At 36.0% G+C, this 16,401-nt stretch overlaps 1 protein-coding gene and 1 long non-coding RNA gene across 17 annotated transcripts in view; one reads left to right on the plus strand and one right to left on the minus strand.

Annotated features, from left to right (window-relative positions):
- The window catches only part of DGKB (diacylglycerol kinase beta), a 778,174-nt gene that overhangs the window by 169,580 nt on the left and 592,193 nt on the right, over nucleotides 1–16,401 (minus strand). Inside the window, exon 24 of one of the 16 annotated variants that reach the window (XM_050783045.1) lies at nucleotides 14,167–15,073. The exons of the other annotated variants lie outside the window; for them this stretch is intronic. Within the exon in view, the coding sequence (XP_050639002.1) occupies nucleotides 15,048–15,073 (26 nt within the window). The 3' untranslated portion in view covers nucleotides 14,167–15,047. Of the gene's footprint in view, nucleotides 1–14,166; nucleotides 15,074–16,401 lie in introns of those variants that run through there. 16 annotated transcript variants of the gene reach the window in all.
- LOC126949998 (uncharacterized) overlaps nucleotides 8,106–16,401 on the plus strand; it is a 28,184-nt gene continuing 19,888 nt past the window's right edge. Inside the window, exon 1 of the long non-coding RNA XR_007724024.1 lies at nucleotides 8,106–8,298. This is a non-coding gene — a long non-coding RNA (uncharacterized LOC126949998). The remainder of the gene's footprint in view (nucleotides 8,299–16,401) is intronic.

The following is a 16,401-nucleotide window of genomic DNA, read 5'->3' on the forward strand; positions in this document are numbered from 1 at the left end:
TTCTATTAGGCCATACATTACAGAAATTTATAAAAAGCAACACAGTGCGACTCTTCTTACTACATTTTTGTTTTTTAAATATAGTTATTTAAAAATAATATATTTATAGTAACATGTAATAGGTTTATCATGACTTTTAAATGAATACATATTTTTATAATTTCTCAACCTTAATGTTTTATATGGTAACAACAGATGTACCTCACATAAGCAAAAGTTCCTTAGGATTTTCAATAATTTTTAAGAGTATGAAGGGATCCTGAGACTAAAAGTTTGAGAACCAGTGTACTCTTTTGCTAACTGGGCTAGATGAGCAATAAGTGATATGTATAGGCTGTAGATCTTGTAAGATAATGACTTGCCATGGTGTGAAAGATAAATTCTGTAAAGAGTCAGGGATTCATCTTTGTATTATGGATCCAGTGGTCTGTAGTATGTCAGGACATGTTCTCCAAAATAAAAGATAAACTATTGTATTTTGTACTTACCAGCACTAAGAAAAAGTGCAATGTGGCCGGGCGCGGTGGCTCAAGCCTGTAATCCCAGCACTTTGGGAGGCCAAGGCAGGCGAATCACAAGGTCAGGAGATCAAGACCATCCTGGCTAACATGGTGAAACCCCATCTCTACTAAAAAATACAAAAAACTAGCCGGGTGAGGTGGTGGGCGCCTGTAGTCCCAGCTACTCGGGAGGCTGAGGCAGGAGAATGGTGTAAACCCGGGAGGCGGAGCTTGCAGTGAGCTGAGATCTGGCCACTGCACTCCAGCCTGGGGGACACAGCGAGACTCCTTCTCAAAAAAAAAAAAAAAAAAGTGCAATGTTCGTACCTTGTCCCCATTCCTATAAGTTCATCCACAAACATCTTCTTTGGAACACTTTGTTAAGATACACAGGTCCATGTGTATTATCACCTTGGGCTACTCTCTATACTGAGGATAAGTGGGCAGGCTTCCCAGAGCTCTGCTCATTGGGAATTTCTCCTTTCCACTACCCCAAAAGAAGCACTGCTGGAATAGCAGCCCTTGTTTTGAAGCACACTAACAAAGCAAGATAAACCATTCATGAACCATGGTTAAAGTTTTTCCTTCTTTGACATTTGGTCCTAAGAGTCATAGGTGGGAGCTGAGGGAGAGGTGAGGATCCAGCAGTGGTGGGAACAACAGACACTCATGCAGCTTTCCTTGCTCTCTGGCCCTACACATGTCTGATCCAGGTGTTCTACTTCTATCTTACAATGAATTGCTGAGCTTATGACTTGGTTGGTCTAACAAAACTCAGCATATGGTGGGCCCTGTGATTTCATTATGATCACTTGCTATGGTCAGATGTTCATATTTATAGAGTCCAAGTAGCATGTCCAGATATGGTTCTCAGTTGACATATAGTTTTCTGCTGCCAATGCCATAGCCTTGCTCTATAGCCTTGCTCACAATAAGAGAATTGTGATTCTCTTATTGAAGTGTGTCATCAACTCCACAAAGCATCTTTTCCATATATATATATACACACACACACATATACATACACACACACATATATACATATACATACATATATATATTTTATCTTTTATTTGGAAAACAAAATAAAATATATGTGTGTGTGTGTGTATAGTACTGTAGGGTGTATCCTATAGCTTAAGTTACAGGGCTGCTTGCATTTCAGTTTGACCTATAATAGAATCATTTTATGGTCCGCATCTGACACAAAGCTGTAAACCTCTGTGTTATTAGATAAAGTAGTTAGAGCCATACTCACAAGTGCAGATCATACTGCCTACCAACTTTGCCCTTTTGGTTTGCAGAACTTTATTAAATACACCTAATTATGACATGATAGGAAAAATAATTCATGACCATTCTCATGAACATAGATGCAAAATTTTAAATGTAATATTAACAAATAAAATCCAGTGTTGTATAACAAGATAACATATCATTCTAAGTAGATTTATTTAAGGAATATATGGTTCCTTTAAAATTTTAAAATTAAGCAGCCGGGAAATGTAGCTCATGCCTGTAATCACAGCACTTTGGGAGGATGAGGCGGGTGGATGACTTGAGCCCAGGAGTTTGAGACCATCCTGGGAAACATGGCAAATCCCTGTCTCTACAAAAAATACAAAACTTAGCCAGACATGATGGCACACGCCAGTGGTCCCAGTCTCTTGGGAGGCTGAGGTGGGAGAATCTCTTGAGCCTAGGAGACAGAGGCTGCAGTAAGCCAGTATCACATCACTGCACATCAGCTTGGGCAACAGAGTGAGACCCTGTCTCAAAAAAAATTTTAAGCAATGTAATTCTCCACATCCACAGGATAAAGAATAAAAAGTATGAATCTCTCAATAGATGAAAAATAATAATTTTATAAAAATCAACATGTTTTTATAACAAACACATAGTAAATTTGAAATAAAGAAATCTTTAACCCGAAAAGGTGTATCCATAAAAGTATATAAGGAACATTAGAGAAATGGTGAAATATTGAAATCTCCCCCACAGCCTCTGATATCAAGAACAAGACACCAATGTCCATTATCATCCCATGTATTCAGTCTTGCACTGGAGACATTGGCCAGAGAAATAAGAAAAAAAAAATGAAAAGAATTAAGGGTAAAAAAGTAGGAATGAACCGTCATCATTTATTGATGACATGATTATATTTATTTAAAGTCCAACAGTCTATAGATACGGTATTAGAATTGATAAGTGATTTTAGAAAGTTTTGTATTTTGGTACAACAAAGACAATTAGAGAGTAAAAGTTGGAAAATATATTATTTAGAATGGCATCATTAAACACCAAATATCTAGGCATAAGACAGCAACACAGAAAGTTATAAACCATTATGAGAAACTAAAATGAAAAACATGGAAAGCTACACCATGTTCACCATTTAGAAGACTCAGAGAGTAAAAACGCCAATTCTCCCTAAATTGATCAACGTAATTGTATTCAAAATCCCTGTGGTATTTATTTATTTATTTACTCATTTATTTATTTAATTTAGAGGAGAGACATTAACAAACTGATTAACAAAACATTAATTAGGAAACTGTAGTATTGGCGTAAAGACTGATGAATAGACTCATAGTGTAGAACAGGTGTCAGCAGACTGTGGCTATGGGCCAGATCTTTCCTGCTGCCTGTTTTTGTTGGAGCAGAACCATGCCTGTTTATTTAGGTATTGTTTTTGGCTGTTTTTGGGGTACAGTGGCAGGGATGAGTAGGTATGACAGAGAGTACATGACCCAAAGCTTAATATATCTACTATCTGACACTACAGGAAAAGGTTTCTGACCCCTACTGTGGAATACAGAGTTCAGAAATAAATAAACTCATAAATAGAAACTTGGGATTAAGATTATGTTACCACTGAGTAGTGGGTGTAGGAGTCTTTTCAATAAATAGTGCTGGGTCAGTTGGATAATTACATGAAAAAAGAAATTATTCTTGATCTCAATTTGAACCATGCACAAAAATCAATTCCATCTTAATGTTAAAGTTAAGCAGATAAAGTTTCTCAAAAATAATATAGCAGATGTTCAAAATTATTTTTAAATACTACAGATAAAAAGCAATAAGAAAAAAGTAATAAATTGATACACTGGACTTTAATAAAATTAAGATGTTCTGATGTTTAAGACTTTGTAAACTACAGGCAAGGCACACAGTGAAAGAATATATTTGTAACCTATAGAGACAACAGAAGGTTCTAGTTCCTTCAAATATAAGTAATATATGATACCAGTCAAAAAATAGGCAAAAGACTTGGGCAGATATTTCACAAAAGAAAATGTCCAAATGATCTGGTCACATAAAATGCTGTTTCACATCATTAGTCATCAGAAAATGCATATTTACAGAACAATAAATTAGGATGCCTAAATTAAAAAGACTCATCATTCAAAGTATTGGAGAGGATGTAAAGCAGCAATAGCCCTTGTGCACTGCTGACTGTAGCGCAAATCAGTACAATCACTTTTAGTAGTGTCTGTTATCACTGAACATGCACATACCTTATGACCCAGCAATTTTTATTATTCAATTTATATCTAGAAAAACAAATAATGTTCAATGATAATGTTCATAGCAGCAAATTAGTAATAGCGTCCCACTGGAAAAAACTGCATACTCATAAAATGAATACTACAAAATAATGAAAATATGGAATTTAAAAGGCCAGATGCAAATGAATATATGCTATATCATTCTACTATAAAATATAAAAACTGGAAACATTTATTCATAGTGAAAAAAGTCAGCGTATTAAGTAGGGCAAGTGAACTAGGGGTTTCTGTGGTGCTGGTAATGTTCTATTTATTGATCTGAGAGAGTGGTTACATAGGTGTATTGACTGTCAAAATTCATAGACTGTACATATAAGACACATACACTTTTCTGCACACATGTTATAGTTTATGACAGCGTTCAGGTTCATTTAAAGGATAACACATAGAGAGGGAGTAGGGAATGGGAGGAGATGGGGTGATATCTTAGACAGGGAATCAGAGAAAGCTTCTCCTAAGAGAGCATATTTTAACAATGACCTGTTTTTAGTGACCTGAAAGAAGCAAGTGAGAAGCCATGTGAAGCCACGGAAAGTCATATTAAGATCTGAGATAAGAATATTCCAGGTAGAGAGAACATCAATGCAAAGGCTTTGAGATGATATCATGTTTGACGTGTTTGATGAGTATCCAAAAGGCTACTTGGGCTTGAGTAGAGTGAGAAGAGTTGTCACAAATTAGATTGGCTGACACATATTAAACTATTGAGTGAATGGCTTATATGAAGATTGACATTTCTGGTCTTGGCATGATTATTTCTTGTTATCTGTCCATTAAATATACATGAAACATTGTAAAATGGTTTTCAAAAAACCTGTCTATTAGCCTTAGAAAACAACAGATTTAACACCAGGGTAATCACTTCACTCAGTTCAAGAACTGAATTCCATTTTACTAAATCCTCAAAGTCCAGACAAAATCTTTTGTTCATCTTACACAATTCCTAATGAAGGAAAAAGATAGAAACCAGCAGTTAATCAAGATATTAGTTGAGGGAAAAATATGTTAATAAAAGCATAATCTCCTCATTTACTGATCATTTATGGTAAAAGAGCTATATGTAAATTTTATATATACATATGAAAGTTTTGGCGGGCACAGTGGCTCATGCCTGTAATCCTGGCACTTTGGGAGGTCAAGGCCAGCAGATCACCAGTTTAAGGTCAGGAGTTTAAGACCAGTCTGGCCAGCATGGCAAAATAGTCTCTACTAAAAATATAAAAATTAGCCAGGCATGGTGGCATGCACCTGTAATCCCGGCTACTTGGGAGGCTGAGGCAGAATTGCTTGACCCTGGAAGGCAGAGGTTGTACTGAGCCAAGATTGCACCACTGCACTCCAGCCTGGGTAAAAGAATGAGACTCTGTCTCAACAACAACAACAACCAAAAAAAAAAAAAAAAAAAAAAAAGAAAGAAAGAAAAAAAAGAAAGAAAGAATGTCAGATTTAAGACACGACACCAGCAGCAATGGAAACGGAACAATAGAAAATTATTCTTTCAAGGACTTATTTCTCTTAAAGACATAATTATCTAGGGTTGTCCATGAAGAATGAGCAACATCATTTGAGGTGGAAGCTCATTATCAGGTGGCAAAAATCAATAATTATACTTTCTACATTTTCTAAGAACCTAGACATACTGCACTTTACCCTGTGATGTTTTCCTTTTTAATTTAAAAATAGCAGCATCAACAATCACTACCAAGAATAAAACAATAACACATGCGAGAACAAGATACATATTCAAAGTCCTGAGACCTCACAGTTTCCCTGAGAGTTGCGAGTGTCCTGCAATGAGACAAGAGTTCTGCCTAGAAAGAGTTGCTGCAGAAGCAGGAGACACTAAACTTTAAACAAAATCATAGAACTCTTTCAACCTTTCCTCTAGTATTGAGTCTATGTTAAAGTGTCATAAATCTTGTTGACAGTTATTGCCACATCTATTGGCACGCACTCAGCATCTGTTTGAAAAGAGTTTTGCAGCTTAGGTAGGGCCCATTACATGTTCTCTGTCTTCTCTTACACTTTATTTTCACCCCAGCAAGCCACACCTCACATTAATTTCTTAGGCAGCCTGTACTTTCCCTTACAGCCACTTAGACAGTGCTCTTACAGCAGGTCTGTGCATCACCAGAAATGGATTGCACCTCTACGGGGAAATCAGAAATTTAAGAGCAGCAGGTACAACCTGAACTATTTGCTGAGGTGACGTGGTCTCTGCTTCTAGATCAGTGAGGGTCGTCATGGTGATTTGGTTATGTGGTTCCGAGGGAATCAGTGCTGTTGGCCAATACAACCTTAAGAAAGTGAGCGATGTAGATGTGCAACGGAAGGGAAAGCAGTAAGAAAATATGATATCCCACGATTCACCATGAAGAAGAAAGCAACAAATGAGTAGACGAGACAGTAAGAAATTACCTGCATAAATAAGGCGTTCTAATCATCCCAATACCTGAAAAGAGTGAACTTTAGTCAACTTTTATTGGGACAAATATTTTAATAGGAATTGCCCCTTTCTTCAGAAAGGAAGATTAAAACACATCATAAATCAAAGCTGGACCAGAAAGCAGTCAGAACATAACTCTTCATTAAAACTGACTTAAAGATGTCCAGTCATGAGGACTCTACTTTAATCATAACTTTTTAGAAAACTTAAAATTTTCCATAAACTAAAAAATGGGTATTTATTTTTATTCTTCTGTGGTGCCAGGACTCATTTCTATAAGGGCTACTGGTGCAGTTAGAAAATGGCCCCTTCACCTCTGCAGTAAATGTGGGCTATATGTTTGGATGTGCTTCAAATATTCTAGATGGGTAGCTTTGTGCATATTTTAAATTTTACAGAGTATTATCTTACATTTCTACTTAATCATTGTTTAAAATGTAGAGCTGTAAAAATCACACAAGGAGGTAGAAAAGTCAGAAATGTTTATGTCCATTTATATAGGTTATGAGACTGACGTGGCAAAGATAATTAGATCGCAGATTTCTTTTTTGTTTTTAACCATACAACTTATTGTAGTCATGTGCTTATGTGTCCAGCATTGGTAGGTTCTTGGTCTCATTGACTTCAAGAATGAAGCCACGGACCCTCACCGTGAGTATAACAGTTCTTAAGGATGATCTGTCTGGAGTTTTTTCTTTCTGATGTTCAGACGTCCGGAGTTTCCTCTTTCTGGTCGGCTCGTGGTCTTGCTGACTTCAGGAGTGAGGCAGCAGACCTTCCCAGTCAAGGCGGGGGCATCTGGAGTTCTTCATCCCTCCCGGTGGGTTCCTGGTCTTCCTGGCTTCAAGAGTGAGGCCGCAAACCATTGCTCTGAGTGTTACAACTCATAAAGGCAGCACCGGACCCAAAGAGTGAGCGGCAGCAAGACTTGTTGCAAAGAGCAACAAAACAAAGACACCACACACCGCAACACGAACCCACCGTGTTACTGCTGCTAGCACCCATGGCCTGCTTTTATTGCCTTATCTGGCCCCACCCACATCCTACTGATTGGTCCATTTTACAGAGAGCTGATTGGTCCATTTTACAGAGAGACGATTGTTCTGTTTTCAGAGATTGCTGATTGGTGTGTTTACAAACCTTTATCGAGACACAGAGCGCTGATTGGTGCGTTTACAATCCTTTAGCTAGACAGAAAAGTTCTCCAAGTCTCCACCTGTCCTAGAAGCCCAGCCGGTTTGACCTCTCACTGGTACCCACGATGAGACTTCGCAGCATCTCCCTAGCACCCACGGTGAGACTTCGCAGCACCTAGCCCAGGCGCTCTGGCAGCCCAGAGGGAGTTCGTCCCCGTCAAGCATAGCCGTCGCCAGCCGGCCGCACCGAGTTTGGTCCGCTGAGCCTGCGCCCACCGAGAACCTGCCGGCCGCGCCTGCCGGCGAGCGCCACACGCACCTCGGGCTCCCGCGCACGCCTCCCGCTCCGCACCTCCCCGTGAGCAGAGGGAGCCGGCTCTGGCCTTGGCCAGCCCCAGAGAGGGGTCTCCACAGCGCAGCGGCGGGCTGAAGGGCTCCTCGAACATCGCCAGAGCGGACGCCAAGGCCGAGGAGGCGACGAGAGCGAGCGAGAGCTGCTAGCACGTTGTTACCTCTCACTTATAGTGCACAAAACTAAAAACTAAAAGCTGTGTGTAGGAAACGCAGTAGCCTTTAATGTCCATGTCAAAAGTCTTCCCTATCAGCGGCTACTAAGTGGAAAAGAAAGTTGAAGGAAGGCAGCCTGGGTAAGTTGAGCATTCTGATAAACCAGTTGGTGTGATACTAATTTGCTCTTTTTTTCCCTTGCCCATGGAATATGATAACTCATTTTTATCATGCACCTTTGGGAAGACTGAAAACCAAAAAATACCAAAAGAAAAGTCAGTACAGTCTTAGAATTAATGTCTTCCCACCCAAGCTACTGTGTTCTGGTGCATGAGTCAGGTGCCGCAGTGCTACAAGGGTCAACCGAGAAGAGTGGGTTGTTCAACTACTGTGGCAGGAATCACCACAGCATGGACATTCTCACCTGGAGGAGGACTAGTAATGAATCTGAAGAAAACATTATTCTTAAGAGATAATACTAGTGGAAGAAAAAAAAAAAACTAAGACAAAAGAGGGAATTCCCTTCTCCTGACTATACATTTTCATCCTCCTTTCCTTTGGGGTAATGGCGTAATGATTTGTTTTCTTAGAGAACCTTGTTTTGTTGTTTCCTACTATCAGCTTCCTCTGCAAAACAAAAACACCACTGAACCCGCCTTCCTCTTGAAGTGATACTTTGCATGCCTGATTTTCTGATTAGGGCTTCCAAAATGATTTGTGTTCAAGTATGTTTTTATTCCATGCTTTATTTTGATATCTACATGTCCATTATTAGCTTGTCCCCATTAACAATATAAGTACACATGCAAACACACACATGCACACACACTCTATTACAACACATATACACAAGACATATCTGAGTACTCACTAGTAAATACTCATGTGTACTAAAGTCTACCACAGGGGTTTCAAATGTCAGTTTTGTTTTTTAGTTTAATTCAACTTTTATACCTAGAGTAATTCATTTATTTCAGTTTTGATTTTTTAAAAATGTTTTGGATAACAGAATGGCTCTTGAATTGCAAAGGAAGTTAAATTTCAGTATCTACCATAAACAGCACATTCATTTCATTCCTCAAGAACGAAAACACCTGTTATAGTTCCTTTTTGATTGCTGACTTTTACATGAACATTTGGATGAAAAGTAATGTTTACAAAGATAACATATAAAATATTCAAAAGACAAACAGCAGAAATGAGAAACAAACAAACAAAAAAGCAAACAGAAATTTAAAATAGTTTATCTTAACAAAACAATTACAATAAGGAATTTATTGAAAACCTTTGGAAGAAACTGTTTCCAATAATTTAAAAAGAAACAGAAAATGTATTAACAAAGAATTGAAAATATCTAACTACACAAACGTATAAAATATCCAACTCAAAACAACACTGTTAATATGTCAGTATATTTTAGTTAACATACTTTTAAAATGAGACACGCAGATTACTTCATTGCATATCTGAGGGCTCCTCAAATCCTACACACATTTTAAATGGTTAAATTTGATACAATTACTGTCTTTTTAAAATCAAAAGAGCATTTTCATACTTTCAGACTGAGTAAAAGATGCATTGACTCCTTGCTTCCCACTAGACTCACTAGATATTCTGATACTGCACTCGTGGTGAGCTGGCCAGAGTGATGTCATGAAAAAAAGACAAAAATACCGAGGACATTTGGGGAAAAAAGTATTTATCACCAAGTATAAAAACATTTGTAAAGCCGTCACTGATTAACACAATATTTCATTTTTGCTCAATTACTTACTAGAGAAATGTATAAGTAGCATCCTCAGTTACTTGCAAGTGAACATAGTTAGGTTATTTCATGGCAAAAACACGTTAAAATATGAAATGACTTCTCAAACCTATTTTATATGGAAGTCACATTTTTGTGCACATGACTTTTTAATTTTGAATAAAACTTTTTATCACAAATTCCATGAAATGTTCTTGCAGTAAATCTAAAAATGGAATGTTCTCTGATACTAGTTGACTTTCCATCTCTTACTATTCTTCTAACAGGATACTCTGAAAATTTGAATATCACAGACTTAGTAAGAAAATATGTTTTATGTAGCTTTTTGGGTTAAGAAGCATTAGTAGGAAAGCAAGACAGTGTGCTAAGGGCTATAATTATCAGAAGAGACATGCATTTATATATTCTGCAAAATAAAATTATTTAATGTTCTTTGTTAGTATTTTTGAAAATATTGTTTGTGTTTTATTCACAGAAATTCAGTTTTACAAATAGCAGCTGATTTTTTATTAAACCAGAGCCAAATTACTAATTTCAGTATTAATAGTTAGCTTTGACATGTTTAAAAAGGGTAGAAAGTACTTAATAGACCTGTCTTCAACTCTGAAATGAACAACTGCTCAGGGAAATGGAATTGTTCAAAGATACATTTTCTTTCTGCCAATCTGTGAAATATAATATAATTATTCTCTTTTAATGAATCTCTCAACGAGGAGTAATCTTTCAGAGCCTGAGCAGGTAAAATATAATGATAATGGAAACAGCTTTGTAAATAAAAGCATGAAATGAGATTGTTATTTTGTGCCATATTATGGGATAATTAAAATAACAGTGCAGCGTTCATCAGGTATTTGAACTTTCTAAAAAATGCTCCCCAGGGCTATTTTAAATTAGTCATGTTTATCCATGTAGATTTGTAATCTTCCTGCAAATGTCTGTCACCTTATGATATTCAGATGTCAATACTTAATCTGATTAATATCTGATACTGTACAACAGCTAACAAACCTTGCCTAAAGCAGACATTAAAATAATAACCTGAGTTGATAAACTCAAATTTATTAAAAGAAGAACAATGGAACTATTTTCATTAAGCCAAGAGAACGATTACTCTCAATGTGGTGGAACTCGTGAACTATATGAGCTTCTATGTATTTCCACGAAACGGAATGGCTTCACACTTCCAAGGAGCTACTATTCACGTGATAATTAGCTCTATATAATAAAAGACTATATTCATGGAAACTAAACTCATGGCAGTGGAACTCCAATGGTTAGCTGCTTTGTTTAATTCAGATTCATACAGCTCAAATACTAGTAGATTATGAGATTTGATTTTTCAAGAAACAAGTTTCTTTGCAGTTCACTGGACCCTCCTATCACCCTTCTTAGATAAATGTGTGCAAGAAGAATCAAGTGCTAGAGTGTGGCCATTATATCACATCCATTAAAGTTATTAGAAAACAAAATATAAACAAAGAAGGTAAAATAAAAGCCTGATATCTCTTCTGGTATAACTTTAAATTGCTGGTGAGATGTCATTTCACAAAATGGTACAATTGAAGTTTTATTCTCAATTAGGTTATAGTTTTTCTCAGTTACTGTTCTCTATCTGGAGGAACAAGGAAAATGGTTTTTAATATCAATAAAAAACTAACCATGACTTATGTTTCATACTTTCTGTAATTGATTTCATGTCTTTTTAATAGTTCTTTAATGCTTATGTTTTTTAAAAATCCTCCCCAATTTATTGTCAGATATCCTGATGATAGAAAAAAATAATTGTAATTTTCTGGGGAGCTATCTACCACCTTAGCTTCAAATCATTACCCTCAAAGAGCGAGATTGCTATCAAGCTTTATATTTAGGAAATGTGTATGGATTCATATTTGGAAACTTTATGTGTCTGCTATGAGAAGGTATACTCTATATGTGTTATTTAATTACTTGAGCATTATATTATCAGGCAATATTTATTTAGTTTGGAAATCTGTTTTGTATTTCTACCACTGCATATGTTAAATTGACTTAAAGTTAAGATGCAGCCTTACTCTAGGTAGGTGATCTGCCACTATTTTCAATAGACAGAGGACTGGACAACTGTGCCACAGAAACAAATAAGATGATAATTTTACACTGATATCAGATATCAGGGTCTACAGAACATACCCATTAAAGCATTTGTATTTTCTAACCTTGTCTGCAGTTGCAAAATTCAATCGCTAGAAATATAGAAGGGTTTTAGAACAGCATATAGAATTTTGAAAATAAACAAGGTATTCTTCCTCAGAAGTCATACAAGATTAACAATCTGAGCCTTAATTAAAATCCAGAGTTAACACATTCATTTCCTTTTTCCCTTGCAACTATTAAATTGATTAATAAACCATATATTTTTCAAAATGTGACTGGTGCTAAAAACTCATTTTTCTTGTTTCCCTACATTCATTAGGTGATAGAAAGTTGCTCATTATTCTGCCATTCCTGTGTACCTTTTTGGATTTTGTCCATTTTCCTAATTTCAGCTTCTTTTCAGGAATGAAGAAGTTGATGATCAATGGTGATGACCTCATTTATGTACTAGAAAACACCACTTTTCTGTTTAAATGATTACTTATCTGTTATATTCAATTTAAAATGACTTTGCAGTCCTACCAATTCTACTGTAAAAGGTTATAGCATTATACTGCTTGTCAGATTTTGTTTTTAAAATTATATGGCACATCAGATTTTTAAAAATTTTACTGTTGAACAAGGGGAAAGGGGGCAATAATGATGGTCATGAAAAGGTAATTTGTATAGCTTCAGAAGGGATATGAAAATATGTTCTAAATATTGTCATCTAGTGGCTCAGTTCCTCTAAAATATTATTCATATTTCTAGTTTGTGCTTTTTAAATTTCTAGGAGCTACCAGTGTCTGCAGTTTTTACAGTACTATGACAAATAGAAATTTCATTAATGCTTCTCGATAATGTATATGCTTTTATAGGATAGCCAAACAAAAGATAAGAGTACCTGGTATTATATATTGAAAATATTTTTATTTTTACATTTTAGAAATATGCCTTATATTTTCTAATTTCTTTTTATTACTTTTTACAAACTTTAAAATTATAACTTGAAAAAAATCTTAGAGCCATCACATTAAGATACCCGGGTATATGATGTAATCTTAAATTTAACAGCAGTTTTGATATTTAGTCTTATTAAGCATGTGCTATTATTTGCATTAACATTGCTAAAAATTTTCAAAGGAGGCAGTTTAAAAACATAGTTAGGACCTCATTTTGAGACATCTACTTAAAGGTTACTAGGTAGCAAATGTTTGGATCTGTCTATTTTCAACCAATGAAAATATCATGGTATTGGTGTATGCATATATTTTTGTGAAATGCAGCATCTCAAATGCGATTATCTATTTCAACAATTCTAACAACCAGGTATAATAATGCTGCATGAAATCCTTTTGTCGTTTCTAAATTTAATTGATTTAATCACTGAAATTAAATGCTTGGAAATTGTTCTGCTTGCCGGTGTTCGAATGCCAAATATATCATCTACAGTTCTAAAATGAATATTGCATTTATATTTAGACAACTTAAAACACTGCTTTCTAAATTACCCTAAATAACCCATAGAAATGTCTAGAAAAATTGATAATAATGGATGACAAATGTCCATTGCCATCAACTTTCAAATAAGAATAACTTTTACAAGGTATACAAAGTGTGAGAATCTTAATATTGAAATACTTCGTACAATTATCTGGGTAATATAATGTAAAGCACACATAGATTAATCTCATTTCTTCTAGCACTCACCACCAGTGAGCTCTTCCAAAACTCATCTTTACAGATGAAGACATTGGAGCTAGAAACCATATTTATCTTCAGAGGCAAAAGAAATTTAAGTTTTGCCAAGCTTTCACAGACATCAGCTCATTTATTCTCTTTGATCAATTTGGTTTGTCTTGCTTTGTTTTGCTTTTCTTCATAATTTCTGGGAGTTAACAAAATTAATAGTAATAAAGTCACTTGAGTAGAGAGACTCCTTGACAGCCAGTCAGATACACAGTCTCTCCCAATAGTGTACAGAGAGATCAAATAGGGTAGGATGAGGATATGTTTGGTGCAAAGTGTATGGAAAAGTTTATTCTGGGGGAAATGATACATAGTAAATTTTATCCAAGATGATGAAGAATAAAAACAATGTTTACAGTAAAGTATTTCCACGTGGGGTTACTTATTTGATTTTTTTTTTTTTTTTTTTGGCCTGAGTGTTTCCATGAGAGATACTAGCTAGCATTAACTAGGCATTTGCTATGGACTGGCCCCTATTCTAAGCTTCTAATCTGGGCTATCTTTTCTCATTCTCACAGTCACCATATAAGGAAGGCATCATTCTTTGTGCCCATTTTAGATATAGGGAGATTAAAGTACAAGGAGATGAAGTTACTTGCCCAAAGTTGTCCAGATAAGCAGCAGAGTTGGGGTTTGAGCCCAGCCAGCTGGAATCTGGTGCCTGCACCAAGAACCGTGAACACTATGCCGCCTTCATGAAATGCATAGAAGTGATTAAGTATTCCCACATGGGGCTATGCAGACACTATCAAGGTGGTGAAAACTGCAACAGCTGGGTGTAGTTTTCTAAACTTCAGTCTTTCTGACTTCACATTCACCATTTTGGCAATATCTAAGTATCTTCTAAATTATTAGGTGGGTTGTTTTACTCTATTTTTACTTAAATGAATTAATTTTTAAAAGAAATTTTGATTTATATTATAAATGATAGTAAAAACCTCAGCATTTCTTACCACAAAGAGAAGACAACTGTAATAGTAAATATAAAACCATTAAACTTTTAAAATTTTCGTCCATGTACCCACTAACCCATCTCATTTTCCATCAGTGGAGTCCTTGCTGGGTTTTGGGAAATTCTGCCCAAAGAAAAGAGTAGCATTGTTAAAAGTGAATGAAATCACTGAAACTTGTCTGGACAATATAATATGTTAATTAGTTTTTAAATAAACTTTTGCATGATGGGTACCTGGACAGTTGTATCCATATGCAGGGTAGACAGTCACCTACTTAATGAGGTTTCAGGCGGAAAGTCCAGCTGCTCCCTTAGCTTCTGGCAAATGTTTGAAACTCTATAATTTGAATATAATTACTTCTGCTCAGTGGTTATCAAACTTTTTAAAGCAGTCAACAACTTCATTTTAAACAAATCAACATTTTATAAACCAGTAAGTAAAAGAGAAAATTGAAATTTTATTTGTGCAAATCCATTTTAGGAGTTCTAATTGCTAACACTCTCAATACAATCAGTCTGTGAGAGGCCAGGCACAGTGGCTCATGCCTGTAATCTCAGCACTTTGGGAGGCCGAGGAGGGTGAATCGTGAGGTCAGGAGATCGAGACCATCTGACTAACCCGGTGAAACCTGCCTCTACTAAAAATACAAAAACAAAATTGGCATGGTGGCAGGCGCCTGTCCCAGCTACTCTGGAGGCTGAGGCAGGAGAATGGTGTGAACCTGGGAGGTGGAGCTTGCAGTGAGCCGAGATGGCGCCACTGCACTCCACCCTAGGCAACAGAGTGAGACTCCGTCTCAAAACAAAACAAAGCAAACAAACAACAACAACAAAAAACCCACAATCAATCTGTGAGAATATGGATCTATTTTGATGAGGACAATTGCAATGCGATAATCTCTTATTTTTCATAGATTCCTGCACTTTGTTTTGGTTTTGTGGTATTGGCAATATCCTGATACACACATATATATAATTAAATAGTATGAATGTGTTGCTTTTCAGCCATATTGAACCATTCTGTTTCCACTACCGAAAACTGGAATAGTTGGACTTGGATCTTCAAAGCTAAATCAATTAGAATAACTATATTGATTCATATTCCTCGAGAGGTCCTCACTCTTGGTTAAAACATACTTTTCAAAAGTATCTTTTTAACAGAATTTTTCACCTTCGACAAAACAAATTCATGACATAATGATACTTGCTGTGTCATTGAATTGAATTGAACTGCAAAGCTTCAATTAGTCAAATTTATTTTATTCTGTGTACATACCTGAAATGCTCCAATGTCATTTGCTGGCTCCTTACATGCAGTTGTGAGCATGTTTAAATCTTCTCTGATAAAAGTGTGCTTGATATATAAGCAAGTACAAAATTATTAATATTTGGGGGAGTTAGTTAACTGATACAATTTCTTTATGAAGAAAAATACATCTTATGGTGGTCCACATTTTCATTTAGGTATTGTCACTTTGTTTTCATGTACACTGATTGCCATATGTTGTTTGGTGCTTGTGACATGCCAAAGTAGCTGAATTTGCTGGCCTTTTAATTGCATGTGGTTCCCATGCACTGTAGTGCTAATGTGCCCATTTGCACAGTATTTCTCACGAAATGTGCAGAAACATATTTTTAAATGTCCATTGCAGATCGACAGACTTT

Source organism: Macaca thibetana, chromosome 3, assembly GCF_024542745.1.
Source record: "Macaca thibetana thibetana isolate TM-01 chromosome 3, ASM2454274v1, whole genome shotgun sequence".
NCBI lineage: Eukaryota > Metazoa > Chordata > Mammalia > Primates > Cercopithecidae > Macaca > Macaca thibetana.